Raw genomic sequence first — 14,777 nt, forward strand, 5'->3', positions numbered from 1 at the left:
AAGAATGCAAGAATCTTTTTAATTCCTCCTTTAACATTAGATGATTTTTTCAATATTGTCGTATATTCTCTGAAATAACACAAACATTGCAGAACAACATATACAGGAAGCTGCAATCCCAACTAAAGCAGCCTTCCAGTTACTGAGCACGTTAATGGAGATAAATGAGTGCTTTAAGACTATACAGTTCAGCTCAAAATAAGTCCATCTTCTCTTCACTCTTCAGGTCCATATTAGGTGATCAATCCAACGAGAATATGAGGAAATCCTAAACTACATCTTACTATGCCAGTGTATCCTATGATATAAGCCTTCCTTTTTTCTTTTTCCCCTTCCTGCCTTAGATGGGCACACAGACTGTGTTGCTGGCCCTCTTTACTCCAGAGAGCCTTTATGCTGCTGAGACACAGGTGTTCCCACAGCCCTGGAGAAATGTGTAACTCGTGGTACCAGTCAGATACACTCGACCACCTGCCAGCTTTAGGCAGCGAGCCTTTTCTTTGCCCTATCTCAAACTTGCCTTCTCCACCCCCAAACTGCCCTACAACAGAAGTTAAGAAGCAGAAAGGGCTAGAACTGTTTCCAGTATTTCTGTATTAGAAGGGTGGCATATGTGCACCAGGAATGAGCATGAATGAATTAAAAGAGGTGACAGGACAATGATGTCCATTGCAGCAGGTGCTTCTACATGGTAATGGGACAAGCATGATCTTATTAACCCTTCCGTTGATTTGACATCATTTTTTTTTTAAATGAAATGCCACTCGGTGTGAAATCTGGACACAGGCCGCCCTGCTACAGCGGGGGCTTGGATCACATGGGAGTCTGCGCTGCCCTAAAAAAGCCTCTGTTCCCATCTCTAATGTGGTGCTGGAATGGTTAGTATAATTCAGTTTTTTCCACTGCAATCCACAATCTGATTGGTTGGCAGGTCACACTGGCACTCCTACCTGAGGTATTTTAGCGCTAATGATTGGTTCCTGTAAGACTATTCTATAACAGAACACAGGAAGAGCAGTTCAAAAAAACACAGCTGTGGAAAGAAACAATCATACAAACAGCCCGCGGCGGGGCTCACCAGCCTTTTCTTTCCAGTGGATGCAAGCACGCTTTTCACAGGCAGGAGTGGTCTTCACTGGTGGGTTTGTTTGGGTTTCCCCCCCGCCGCCCAGATTGATCCCATCGTAGAAGAAAGTTAACCTTTCTTATGATCCAAAATGAAGCCCTCTGCGTCCTGGGGCAGGTGGTTTTATCAATTCAGGTGTCTTGCCAGAGTGGGATGCATCCAACAAGAGATGGAATGCCGCCTTCACAGAAGAAATGGCTAGCAGGATGGTTGCCCCAGGAAAGAAAAAAGGAGTGAGGAAGAGGAGGAGGAGGAAAATGAGAAATCGGTGCATAACACGTATGCAGAAAAAGCAGCCCAGACTTGGGACTCTTCCCCTTCACCTCGCCTACCACTAAGCACTGCCTGCTAGCTCAGCTCCTCCACCCTTCTTGACACAACGCGATAGACTCCAAAGACCTAAGGGAACCTCAGTTTAACTCACCCCCAGCACTAACTCAGGTACCCTCTGCCACCCCTCCCGCAACCTGGACAAGCCCTTTACAGCACCCAGAGGGATGGAGGCACTGCAGTGAAAAGCACAACAAATTGGTGGGGCACAGGGACACTGACATCACTCCACCTGTGCCAAGCACATTGCTCGCAAGGATAACTTCACGTTTGGGTTGTAATAACTTTTTCCTGAGCTCCACCAGAGGACTGTGGGCAGGAGTAACACAGGGAAAAGCGCCACCATCTACCTCTATGAGTCCCCTCTACTATTGTCCTGCTTTCTGACAGTGAGACCAGAGCCACCGACAGCAAAGTCGTCAGAAGTCCACCTCAGCCTTCAGGTTCTAACCTGACTTGTGGGCTTGGTTTTGTGTTAGGTGATGCTACTGTGCTGCAGCACCAAGGGGTTAAGGGGATTCTGCATTACTTGAGTCTCTGTCCTTAAAACATGTTAAATAAACCTCTCCTCCCCAGCTGCAGTGGAAGCTCTGAAGGAGCTTTCTCAAAAGAAATAGGGAGCAGCCCTGGCCAGTCATCCCTTTCAACACGACAGTCTCTTTTACTCCCTACTCTGAGGGAAGAGGCACTAAGCACTGCTCATTTGCTGGCTTACTTGCTGTAGTAAACTCAGTCATCTGTGAAGCTGGTGTTTGAGGACTGAGGTGGGAAAACCCAGAACCCTCTGTAGTCCTTGACACAGTTTTATGAAGGAACACTTGACTAGGCAGCAGATCAATTTTTAAAGGACTGGCGCACACGGCAGTGTATGTAAGAATAAAGAAATGCCCCCAATAGCTCTATGCTCAGAGAGCATGTCTTCCAACTGCTGTAACTGCATTGGGAAAAGGGCCTTTACAAGACTGCACCCTCCATACATGCCAACAAAATGTGAAAGCTAATTCTACCCATTATTTTGAGTCCAGCTCCAGGGTCCTCTTTATCAATGTCAGGAGAAGCACCTTCAAAGGAGCAGGGATGTGAAATCCCAGCTGAACCAGGCCGCTCCTCAACACACAACCTCCCCAGCTCCAGAGAGCAACTGCCCACTACACCACGGAAGAGAACTCTGCTAGAGTTAGGCAGGCCACAAGTTGCAATGGCAGTAGTGGACCTGAACATTTTGGCTTTGAAAGGCATGTTCATACCATAGCTGCTCTGCAGCAGCTCTCCATCGGAGAGGAAACTGCTTTTCTCACTGGCCAATCCCTCAATCCACAACCTGCCTACATTTACACAGATGCCCTGGAGATTTGCAATACAGACTGGCTGGGTAGGACAAAGACAATGACAGGACAAAGTCTCCCGTGGCATCAGAGCTAATTCCCAGACAGGAGGAGGCTGCTGACTCTTCTAACCGAACATCTCCACATATTTGTACTTTACAATTCCCCACAGAGGCAAGAGAATCTAGCCTATTTAGGTAGCATTTCTACAAGCAAAATGAGATGTCAGTTTTCACTCTAGCATCTCGGTCTCCATTTTTAATCAGTCCCAGTGTCTTCCCCAAAGGGACAATCTCCACATCCCAGTGGCACATGAACATTTTCAAACATACAGCTCGCTCAGTTAGCGTGGGCTGCACAAATCAAACCTGAAAGGGCCCCAAAAGGAGAGAGAAAGGGGAGGGCAGAGGGGAGAGAAGGAAAAGGAAGATCTGAGGCTAAACCAGTCCTGTTATTTTTATATCCGAATTATGTAAATGAGAGAAGTGTTGAGAGAAATTTTAATTTGCTAATCATCTCTCAGGTTGATTAGTAGCAGTGTGCATGTGGGGGACAGGACACCCAGTAAACCGACCCTGGCAATGATCAGGAAACCCAAAGGCTTAGGTCTTGCACCCAGGGGCAAGCGCAGTGACAGAGAAGCATGCTTGCATTCCTAAATATATAAATATATATATCCACAAGGAAGAAGAAAATTAAAGTAAATTATATTTTAAAAAACCAAACCAAACCAACAAACCAAAAGAAAAGAAAATAATTAAAAAAAAAAAATTAAAAAAAAAAAAAAAAGAAAAAAAAAAAAAAAGGCTGGCTTGTCAGGGGTTGGGGACGAGAAGGCTCCGGTGTGTGTACTTACATAGAGGTCAGCACCGTAAAATCCGTCCTGGTAAACCACACTGCAGAAAATCCACACAAAAACAAAAACAAAAAACCAAAACAAAAAACCAAAACAAAAAAACAAAAGAACAGAAAAACACATTCCGGTTATTGAGGACGGCAGCATGCACATGCGTTGTACACAGGCAGGTGATGTATGAATCCACAACCAGGGCTTTTGGCAGGAGCGAATCAGCGAGAGAATGTGTGTGCGCACGCTAGGCGGCTCCAGGTCATCTTCATGGCATGCAAAGGGCGGGGGGGGCAGAGGGGAGACAGTATGTGAAGGAGAGAGGGAGGGGAACCACCATCTTGTACAATAAAAATAGACTCAAAAAAGATCTGATGTCCTGAAGAAGAGAAGCAAGGAGTTTAGAAACCTCCACTCTGGGTATTCTCCTGGAATGGTTTTAGTGACCCCCCTAAAACGCAGGGAAACATTGGCTTCGTGACGTGGGCTTGAGAAATGGAGGAGCGCCCTCTCAGAAGGCATCCCATGGGGGCTGGAGTCACCTCTATCAGAAGCATGTTTCAGAGAGTTGGGTCTGATTATGTATTTCGAGCTTCACAGGGCCACATGACTTTGTTTCTGACATCCATACATCACCTGCTTTTACCCTGCACATTAGACATGCGATAAGATTTGGCTGATCACACAAGCATGCAAAGTATTATTATTCAGCATCTTAAAGAACCGATGCAACACCTCAGGAAAACAAGTCAATCAATTCTGATCAAAGTAAACACAGAGAAATGTAATTAAAAAGAAAAAACCAAAAATACCCACAATGCATTGCTTTCACAAGCAGAGATAATGAGCTAAAAAGGTTAGGTGATGGTCCAAGGTCCGAGAATTGAAAGGTGCAGTGGGAGTCCCTGGTGGTAATCACCTACTCTGTAGCAGAGAGGAGCAACTGGAAGGGTTTCCATGGGATGGTGCTTTTTCTGCTTTGAGCCATAATTCTCTTTCTCTCAGAACTTCAAGCAGGAAAACCACTAAACCAGAGCCTGGGCTTCCCAAAGAGCCACTCGTAGAAGAGCATTTGCTAGCGTGAGACTACGCAGCTCACTCTGGGGACAGGGGTCGGGGAAGGATGAGGAAGGAAGAGAGGGGATGCCCCCCACCCATTTGAGTTCAGTGTGTGCTTCATACTGAGGAATTTCCTCCTGCTCTGTCCTCTCAATAGCCCCACACAAACTCCCTCAAGGCTTTAAAAAGTGTTAGCCCCACCATCTGTGATGTTCATGGATCTGATGTGCACAACTTACCAGTAGCACTAAGGAAAAAGAAGGTACGGAACACTAGCTTTTCTTTTGGTTATCATTTTTGACTCATCAGATGGAATGTGAAATGCTGCCAAGAGCCTGCCACCCTCAAACACCCACCTATTGTAAGGCACACACGCACCAAGAAGCCCAGCAGCCCTTGCCAGAATTCTGCATGCTATTACTAAGAAGAAAAATTAAAAAAACAAAAAAATAATAATAATTAAAAAAAAAATCTGCTGTAGTGTTAGCTACTGCTTGAGTAATTTAGTCTTGCTGTCTTCCCCAGGAAAAGTACATTCCATTCCCAATGGACAAAGTCACTACGGTCTCCAAGAGCGCTGGGAGCAGATATGAAGATAGAGACCCTTGTTAGAGGAAGAAGGGAGCCACTTCAGCAGGGAGAAGCAGGCCATAGGATCATGTTTGTTGAAACTAAATTTTTACAACCACATAACAAAGAATTTGGCTCCTGGGGCAGTGACTTACATGGCTGGGTTCTCTATCTAGGACCAGGAGTGTTTTAGCAGTGATACTCCACCTGCTCCTGCAGGAAAGGCAAACGCATGACAGAGGAAGTGACTTGGTTTATGAACAGGTTAGCAGTTTTAACAGTTATTCCAAACACAATCAGCTGGATGAATATAAGCAGTACCACATTGGATCAGGCCATTATTCCCAAACTTGGATCCTGTCAGCGAGAGTTGCTAGCAGCAGCTCTCCAGAGAAAACTGTGAGGAACACTAATAGCAGGTAAGAGACCTCCTGGGTCCAAAAACCCAAGCACACGTGCATCCTCCATCTCTCCTTCAGCTAGGACTTGACTGGCCCCAGCTGCCAGGGCTGAAATTTAGCAAGGTTTATTTATATGGCAGAATATCCATATTTGTGATTCTTGTTGCTAACAAAAACAGAGAACTCGAAGCTTCATTTGAGAACCACAGAGCCCACTCTGGTGATGCAGACTGACCAGAAACATGAAGCAGCCCAGCAAATCTCAGTGGCATATGCAAAAGGCCCACTAACTGAGCTAAAACATGTCCACGAGAAAATTAAGTATGCTGGTTTTGTAAAGCAGCCATCCTATCATTTAGGTGTGCCAACAGTTGAATGCATTGTAAAAGGAACCAAAAAAACCCTGCAAAGCCCCAGCACTCCCTCCTGCCTTATATCTAGTCTGACTCCTACCTGCTTTTGCCTTTGAGTCAGTGAATCCTCCATATATTTACACTTCTAGACTAAATTTTCTTTACTATGGCAAGCCTACGCTCTTTATAGGAACTTAACAACCAGGAACAAGTCAATGCCTAACCTAGAGTTTGAGAAATAAAATTGATCAAGGTTATTTAGTTTTGAGAGTTTTGGAGTAGACAAGTGTTTTTCAGACTGACTTTATTCTTACAGGTTTTGGTCTGAAGTGTAATTTGTGAGCATTGTTGTTTAGAAAGCATGGCTGCTACAAATCAGGGCAATATTGCAGTACAGGTTTTAGTGATGCAATATATCAAAGGTTAGAATGTCTCCTTACTGCTACTGAACGCTGCCTCAGTTATAAATTGAAGGTTGCATTTGTATTCTGAGGTCAGGCTCAGGTGACTACCCAACAGCCTCTCTAATGGTCTGAGCAATTGTTTTCTAAGGTATGAACAGCCTTTCCTGGATAAATGTCCATGTCCATATGCAAGTAGCTACGTTCCACATATGCATTAGTAAATTGTGGCTTGAGTTCTTGAAATAAATGTTAAAACTCTTAAGAAAGATACAATTTTTTTCACATTCCTCTGGAGTATCTAGCACTAGACACTGTCAGAACTTACTCTAACCTGAATGGCCCTCAAGTCTGACCCAGTATGGCAATTCCAACAAGCTTTCATTAAGGTACATTCTGCTAAGCTCTCAAATGCAGTGAGATCACTAACTTTTGTGACTTAAAGCTGAACTACCACAAGGTCTGTGAAAACCAATTCCTTGAACCAGGTTTGAGTTAACCTACAGCTAACTTCCCTGTTTCCTTCCACACTACTCACTGTGTCTTGGATCACTTGTGTGTTGCTGACTGATCTTACAGTGTCATCTTTCCACTGGAGGGGAAGAAAGCAACTGATGCAGGGTAAGGTGTCAGGAATGTGTGCCCATCCCTGACTGCATGGAGGTCAACAGAGCCCACATGGGGCAGTGACTGTCCTACAGGCTCTCCAGGCTACAGCAACATGGAACTGAGTAGTACATTCTTTATTATTCCATGAGGAATGAAATTGCCTCAAAATATCTCATAGAGATTGAGACTCTGATGACAATAATCACCAGATATAGTGAATTACAACCCAGTGCTTGGGACCAGGGACAGTTCTGGGCCATTTGTGAAGCTGCCTTGCTTACTCCTGCCCTGCAAATGTTTACTGGACACTATGGTGCCCATGAAGACACAAAATCAGTCAGCAGGGTTAAACTTAATGTAAACACACAATCATGAGACAATAATTGGAAGGGGTTATCACTGGAGCCTGGTTCATATTCCAAATGGAAATAAACCTTTTATACAGGACTCAGGCTGGATTTATATCAAAGACAAGCCTAGAGCCACTCCCAGTGCACCACTCCAACTGCTACTGCCAGGGATGAAGAGCAGATCCCCCTGTCCCTGGGGCAAGTATTTAATACCCTGCTAGAGAGCAGCACTTAGCTCAGCTTTGCCCCTCTGTCTCACTGTGAAACACTTCCTAATAAAACTGGACTGGGTCATTCTCAGAGCAACAGACAGACAAGTTGCAAGTTAGAGGCTATGGTTAGAGGCTACAGAAGATGAACTAGAAGTGGTGGTAAAAAGAGGCGGATCTGAAAACCCAGAAGAAACCCTCTGTTTGGAAGGCCAGTGTGTCCAGACAAGAGGTTTCATTTAAAGTCTTCAGGTGAATTAAATACAAACATTGACAGATGTGCCAGAGAGCAAAGCTAGACAGATACATGACCACTGCAGCTTGCTTCTTTGAGCTCTACTTTAAATATCAGACTGGACTCTAAAAGGAAAGGGCCACAGCAGCTCTCACCACTTAGTCTGCTACAAGAAGGTACTGCAAGCTTATCCACCATCTATCAGGCCAGCTCCTTGCACCGTTGTTTCTGGCTTCCACGTCCTCCCTTTTTAATAAAAGTTTCATCATTTCTTTTCTTCCCTTTTGGGGCTAATATAAAGGAAAAAAGGGTCAGCCCACTTCCCTGTGTTGGAGGAGTAATTCTTACTCTCATTCTTGCCTAAAACATTGCCTGGGAAATACGGCAAGTAAAATTCCAGAGACAGGCAATATGAACAAAGCATCCTCAAAATCAGAAACAAAAAAAGACACTCTGGAAGGGATTTGCTGATGTATCTGTCATTCCATTGCGCTTAAACAAAAGCCCAAACCAAACTCACAAAACCTAGTTCTCTATACTTTTAAGCAGCAGAATATATTCCTCTTGTAACACCATCTATTCCACTGCATTACTAGTGAAAAGTCAAGAGCAAAGAATGCTAAGGCCACGCATTCACTACTGCTTCATACAACAGTTAAAAGAATGCTGCACTTCTCCCTGTATCCCTAACACTCCCAGCTTTAAGTTAATGGACTTGATTAATCTTTGTCTTAAACCTTTTTAAACCGTCTCCAACAAAGAAAGCAAATCCATTGTGGGTAACTGGCTCTTCTGTGTCCTACTGTCAGATGGTGAGGCATGAAGGTAATGGATAATATTCTTCATTCCTGGATATGAAAACTCAAATGGAGTGCAAAGAGCAGAACCTTTTCAGGAATTTTAGACCTTCTTTCTTTGTATCCTTCTCAGCAGCACTGTAACATATCGGGTCAATGGATGACATAAAGCAATTGAGAAATTATGAGAAGGAATCCATCAGCGCTTTAAGCTGCTGCAAGTTCTGAAAACAGTTTCAGTCAAGAACTTAACAGGCAAAAATTTAGCTTTGCCCCCACTGGATGCCACTGTGTGCAGAATGCTCTGGCACTAGCAATACCCTGACTCTCACCATCCAGACAATTTTAGTTATCTTTTGGTTAACTGATTAGCTGTTTGACACGGTTGTGCAGAGCACTCTGCTCTCATGACCAGTGCTTACCCTGGGTAGGCAGGGATGGCTGTGGGAGGTACCGCTCGGACTGCCCCATACACTGTCCTTCCTCGGCCCCTCAGATGGGCTCCCCGAAACGCGGCTGCTGTGGTGGCTGCGGTTGGATAAGGGAAGCCTGGAACTGTAAAGACAGACAACGTGGAAGGTGAAAAGGATCCAAACTCCTGCCCGGAGAACAACCAACTGTCCGCTTCAAACAAAGTGACACCATAGCTCCACGGCGGTGGGACATTTTGCATCAGTCCTGCAGAGGGGCATGCTTATAACCCAGCAAGCATCCCATACATACTTCCTGCTACACCGTGGCCTTTGGGGGAAGAGGGGTTGCAGAGAGGTTTGGCATGCAAGAGGTTAATGCTTCAGCATGCCTCGCCCACCACAAACAGGGTACAAATCCCCCCGCCTTTTGACACCGCCATGCAGTCTAGTTAGAGTCTGAGAAGCGCAGAGAGTTACTATCAATACAGCAGGCGGCTCTTCCAAAACTGCAGAGGCTCTTTAAAATAATTTGTCAAGAGACCCTTAAAGTCAACCAACTTACATCAGTCTCTTCCCTCCTTTCCCCTCCCACTCTTTGCCACCCAATCCTCTGTATGTTCTTTTAAAAGCCTGCAAGACAAGATATCCCATATAACAGCAGCAGAAATTTCCCATTAAGTGCCAGTTTACTGAGAGCCCACCTTCACTGAACAAACCTGACCAATAACTGGCTCTAGGTATAGTGGGACCTGTTTGATTGCACTTAACACTGGAGTAAACTGGCTCGTGGTGAAACAATGTAAAACCTCAGAGGCATCTGCAAACAGGGAATGCAGAGATGCCAGAGGGAAGGAGTCCCAGAGCACAAACCCAACCCGACGTGCAGCCAGGTGCATGCCACTAGGGGCCCTGCAGACTCGCGCTTTAGCAGCTTGTATAATATGTACTTTAGGGATTTGTCCGTTTGGTTGCTTGGATTTCCAAAGCGGGAGAGGGGCAAGGGAATTGCCTATTCCTCACACATACCCTCCCTCTGTTCTGCAGCCTCCTCGTCACTCAGAGAGACCCAGCCACCAGTACAGAAATACACTGCAGATGAACAAGTTACAGTGACTGCACAGTATAGTTTGGGTCAAGGTAAACTCATTCCCAGCCAGACCCATCCTTTCAAGTATATATTATACAGACTGGAGAGATGAAGGGTAGAACAGGTCATCGTTCACTCAAGCACAGTAACATTACAGGGGCCAATGGGGGCTACTTACTGATTAAAGGAATGTAAGTGTTAATACCCCCCCTTCCTGACAGGGGCACTGCGGCGTCATTGCCCAGCGAGACATCTGCTTGAAAGCTGGACGCTAATTTCATTTTAAAAAGAATAAAAACAAAAAAAAGTAAAAAAGGTTATAAAGAATCAGCAGATTGAGAACATAAACAAACACCACTGCAGTTAAACGGCAGAAGTGGAAGTGTCTACATAAGCTCTACCTGCATATAACTCAGGGCCGTACACCGCTCCAACCACAGGACTCAACTTCCAACCTGAAACAACAAAGACTGCAGTGAATGCCAAAATCTACACCAAGAGAAGGAGTGGGCAGCGTGGGTAGGGGAAATGGTCCCTTGCATGCGCCCCAGCTTCACATGCACAGCTCTTTCCATTTTTTTTTGCTTTGCCTCAATCCCCCTTGGTGTAGATGGAGGCCAACTGCCTTTTTCTAATGTCAAGTTCTAGGCACAGGTCGCTGTGCTGGAGGGAAGAGCAAAACATCAGCTGACTCGCAGCATGGCAGAGGAGCCTGCTGAGGGAATGCCAACTACCTGCTATGCAGATTTGCCACCAGCACCTTGCGACCCTGTGTTCCCTGCAGGAACCTTGCTGCCAGCTCCTCCAGCTGCTCCCTGCCTTCACCGGGAACGCTGCAGGTCCTAAACCTCGCTAAAGCCACCGGCCCAGACTGCCATCCAGGGCGAGTCAATTTAGAGCCTTCAATTCTCAAAACACCCTTCCGTCTTACTTGCTAGAGATCTGCTAAAAAGCAACAGTGTCTGGATTTCCTCACTGAATTACACGACTCTGGTGCAGAAAAGCAATTCAGTCTATTCATCTCGCATTTTCTCCTCTCTGTTATTTTAGTCTTCTATTTCTATTATTTCCTGTCTTTATGCTGATTTTCAGGCAAAAGCTTTCCCAGAGAATTGATTTTAACATCATCTGAATAATTAGCAAGAACTGCAAATCAACAACATAAAACCTACAGGAGAATAGTGCTTAAAGAAGTCATCACCGTCATATGAGGAACACATTTCCAGGCAGATCTAGAAACCTACCTGTCCTCCTCCCCACCTTTCTATCTGGAGAAAGAAGGGTTATGGTGCTAATGACATGATCTGGGCTGGCTTCCACGAAGCATTCCGTTCAGGAAAGATCTCAGCTGTCTAGCTAGCAATCACACATGTATTTTTATTTAAATAAATCTTTATCCTTCCTCTGTCTTGGGAGACCTGACACTACTAGACTTTAACACCTCTCACCAACCTGGAAACCATAGGAACAACTTTGTGAACTGCAGCCCATCAACACCACTCTTTCACCTGCTGGCAGGTATCTTATATCAACAAGAGATGCAATGCTTGCCCCCTCCACAAGACTGGGCGTGCTGTTGCTGCTGTGCTGCTCACCTTGATGGCAAAATACTCAAGTGTGTGGTGGCAACGAGAAGACTGTGATTAATCCTCAAACCACTCGTCAGTATGCCTTAAGCCCAGCCTAATAGTCAATACTTTTGTGTAGCTTTAAAGCCGGCTTTAAATCGCTGGCTATGAAAGGAAAATATTCCTGCCTGTTACCAGGATTTCAGAAGTAAGACAAGTTTTGTTACCAAACAGTCATACATGTTTTCTGCCCTTGTTTTCAGGATGATACAACATGGCTGCATTGCTTTTGCTACAAAATCTCCTGGTTCATCTCAGATAGTGAGACTCAGAATCCCAGCCTTCCTGCCTAGCCCTGCTTCACCAGTTCTGTAACCAAGATAAGATTTATTTGCCAAGAGCCATGCAACAAGTCAGTAGGAGAGCCACAAGTAAGATTTGTATCTTCTGACTTCTGAGACTTATGTTGCAATCAAAATGGATTCTCACGCTAGCAGCTACCTATATGCAGCTCCCTGCCTTCCTGAAGCTGTTTGGGAACACTTTCAGATTAAAAAGAACTTTTCTGCCTGTTTCAGGACAAAGGCTCAGATTCAAAATCTCTATCAAAGCAGCACTCAGTTCTGTTGGGAGAAGAACTTTTTATGCTATATATGCCTGTGCAATAAAACTACTGCACAGACAGAACCACCAAGTCATCCCAATGAAACAGGGTTCTTCATTACCCAAACAACTTCATCTTTCTCTGTTGAGATTCACTGGAAAATGACCAAACACAGGCACAGCCTGAAATAAAAAGAGAGCACACAAGCGGCATAATGCCTCTGTTTTCCTGGCTGCTGCTTGGGGACAGCTGTACTTTTACAGTTAGAACCTAAACCGAGATATATCCAATCATGTATCTTAAGTTATTCTTCTACATTCATATTTAGGTATTTATGAGATTCAGGAGTACTGCACATCCCACTGTACAGCATCAGCTTGCAGTAGTGCAAGGCAACCCATCAGCCCTTGGCTTCTTTACCCAGCTTGGCCACGTTGGGGATGTCTCTACTTTTCTCTGACCCTACCTCTCCATCTCTAAAATGGAATTTCTCCATAAAAGCTTAGGGGTTATACTAAAGAATAATTAGGTCTTGTGGGGTTTTGTTGGTTTCTTTTAGATTTTTTTTTTTGTCCTGAAGAGAGGTGATGACTTTTCCCTTTTGTCTTTCTTCAAACCTTTCAGCTCATCATTAGTACAAACAGTCTCTCTTACCATTTGCGTAAGGTGTGACCATCTTCTTATTGGTCATCACTCGTGCAGTGGCATTGTTAACCTGAAAGTAAGAAAGGGGAGGGGGAGGAAAGGGAAGGAAGCACAGTATGTTAGGGAAAATGGTGGAAAACTCTCAGATAACACACACATCCACACTATACTTCTCTGAGCAAAAAAAAAAATTAAACAACTAATTTTACAAGAATGCAATCTTTAAATTACTTTTAACAGTTGCCGTTTAATTATAAAAGTTACAGCCAAATTGTGGCACTTCAAAATTATGCATTAAATAAAAGGCCAACAAGAGTAAAGTGCAGATTCTCCACCACCCTGTCAGCCCTTGGCATATGCTTATTTTCAGCTCGTGGATCAAAAGGGCAAAACTTTGGAAGTTTTGTCCAGGTTCTGCTCGAGAGGCAGCGATAACTTTTGCAGCCCAGGGCAGGGGATCTGAGGCAGGTGATGCACAAGCTGACTTCTTTCTCAAGCTCACCACTGGGACTGGGGCCTGGCAGGCATGATTTTAATGTAGAAAAAAAGTTAGCCCGGAGTCCATCAGCTTTACATGCGAACTCCCAAAGCCTGAGATTTCTGTAATGCCACCAAGTGTTTCGATGGTCTGTCTTCACGGATTTCCTCCTCAAAATTTTCACCTTTTTCCAGATTATTTTTTCCTTGTCACAAATCTCATGGAACAAAAAGAAGAAATAGATTGCAGTAGACCTGTGTTGTTTTTTTTTTTTTTTTTTGGTTTTATTGAACGCTCCACCCTCTTTACAGAGCTCTGCATAGTTCCAAGCAGTTTGATTGCTCAAGCAAGTGGGGTGTTACCACAGAGATGGTGCTGATAAAGAAAAGATGGACCTATTTGGAAGCCAAGTTACAGCAGCCCCGTGTCAGACAGCCTCAAAGTTCTTGCAAGGAGGGTGAAGTCTTTATACAACATCAATAATTTATCCAAACCCATACCAAATGGGAATTGAGGCCAGGGTGAAGAATAAAAATAGATGTAAAAATAAAAGCTGCCTCAGGCCCTTGAGACTTATGGATGGTGAGCGTAGGCAAGGTGGGGAGTCTGGAGCTACATTTTTCTCTTGTTTCAGCCCCCAAACAATAGAAACATTACACATTTAAAAAGAAAGAATGGGAAACAACAATGATGAGACTGAGAGCATGCAGTTATACACACACAGATAAAAGAAAGAAAAAAAAAAAAAAAAAAAAAAACAAACAAACCAAACCAAAACAACCACAATTGATTCAGAGGGTGGGGAGGGAGGAGGGAGGAGATAGGGTCTCACAGACAATCATTAAGATGGAGCGAGTGCCTGAAATCAGCTGCTACAGCAAAGTGCAACACAAGCACTTAAAGGAAAAATTGCCAGAACCGATCAGAAATCACCAGTCAGCAAGAGACCAACAGCTGCATTTAACCAAGTAAAGAAATAAACGGGGGAGAGAAAGAAAAAGAGAGAAACCAAACAGTAACAGCTACAAACAGGTCTCAGAAAGAGAGAGCAGCAGAAAGGAGGGGCAGAGGAGAGAGAAGAGGAAATGGGTGCATTAATAAAAACCAGCCAAACTGGAGTTCAGTAACTCTGAGTAAGATGTGCAAGGGGAAATCACCATGAAGTCAGTAATCAAACAGCTCAGACTGCTACAAAACGATATGTACATCCAAAGTCCAGGCGGCATTACTCAACAGCATTGAAAATAAAAGGGGGAGAAGGGGAAAGGAGGTGGGTGGGGACAACAAGTCAAATCACATTTCGTAGTGTTAATGTGAGATGGCAGATGGATTTTTTTTTCTTTCTTATTTAATTCCGTTTTTTTTTTTTT

General features: G+C 44.4%; 1 protein-coding gene across 4 annotated transcripts in view; it reads right to left on the reverse strand.

Annotated features, from left to right (window-relative positions):
* RBFOX2 (RNA binding protein, fox-1 homolog (C. elegans) 2) overlaps positions 1–14,777 on the reverse strand; it is a 53,380-nt gene that overhangs the window by 6,377 nt on the left and 32,226 nt on the right. For 2 of the 4 annotated variants that reach the window (XM_008948578.1, XM_008948580.1), the window contains exons 5-9: positions 12,939–12,999; positions 10,514–10,567; positions 10,291–10,383; positions 9,035–9,167; positions 3,638–3,677 (exon numbers count right to left, since the gene is read on the reverse strand). In XM_008948578.1, coding sequence (XP_008946826.1) covers positions 3,638–3,677; positions 9,035–9,167; positions 10,291–10,383; positions 10,514–10,567; positions 12,939–12,999 — 381 coding nt within the window. Of the gene's footprint in view, positions 1–950; positions 994–3,637; positions 3,678–9,034; positions 9,168–10,290; positions 10,384–10,513; positions 10,568–12,938; positions 13,000–14,777 lie in introns of all 4 variants that reach the window. The other 2 variants (XM_008948579.1, XM_008948581.1) reach the window with 2 other exon arrangements.

The sequence above is a fragment of the Merops nubicus genome, unplaced genomic scaffold (genome assembly GCF_000691845.1).
Source record: "Merops nubicus isolate BGI_N331 unplaced genomic scaffold, ASM69184v1 scaffold9041, whole genome shotgun sequence".
Lineage (NCBI taxonomy): Eukaryota > Metazoa > Chordata > Aves > Coraciiformes > Meropidae > Merops > Merops nubicus.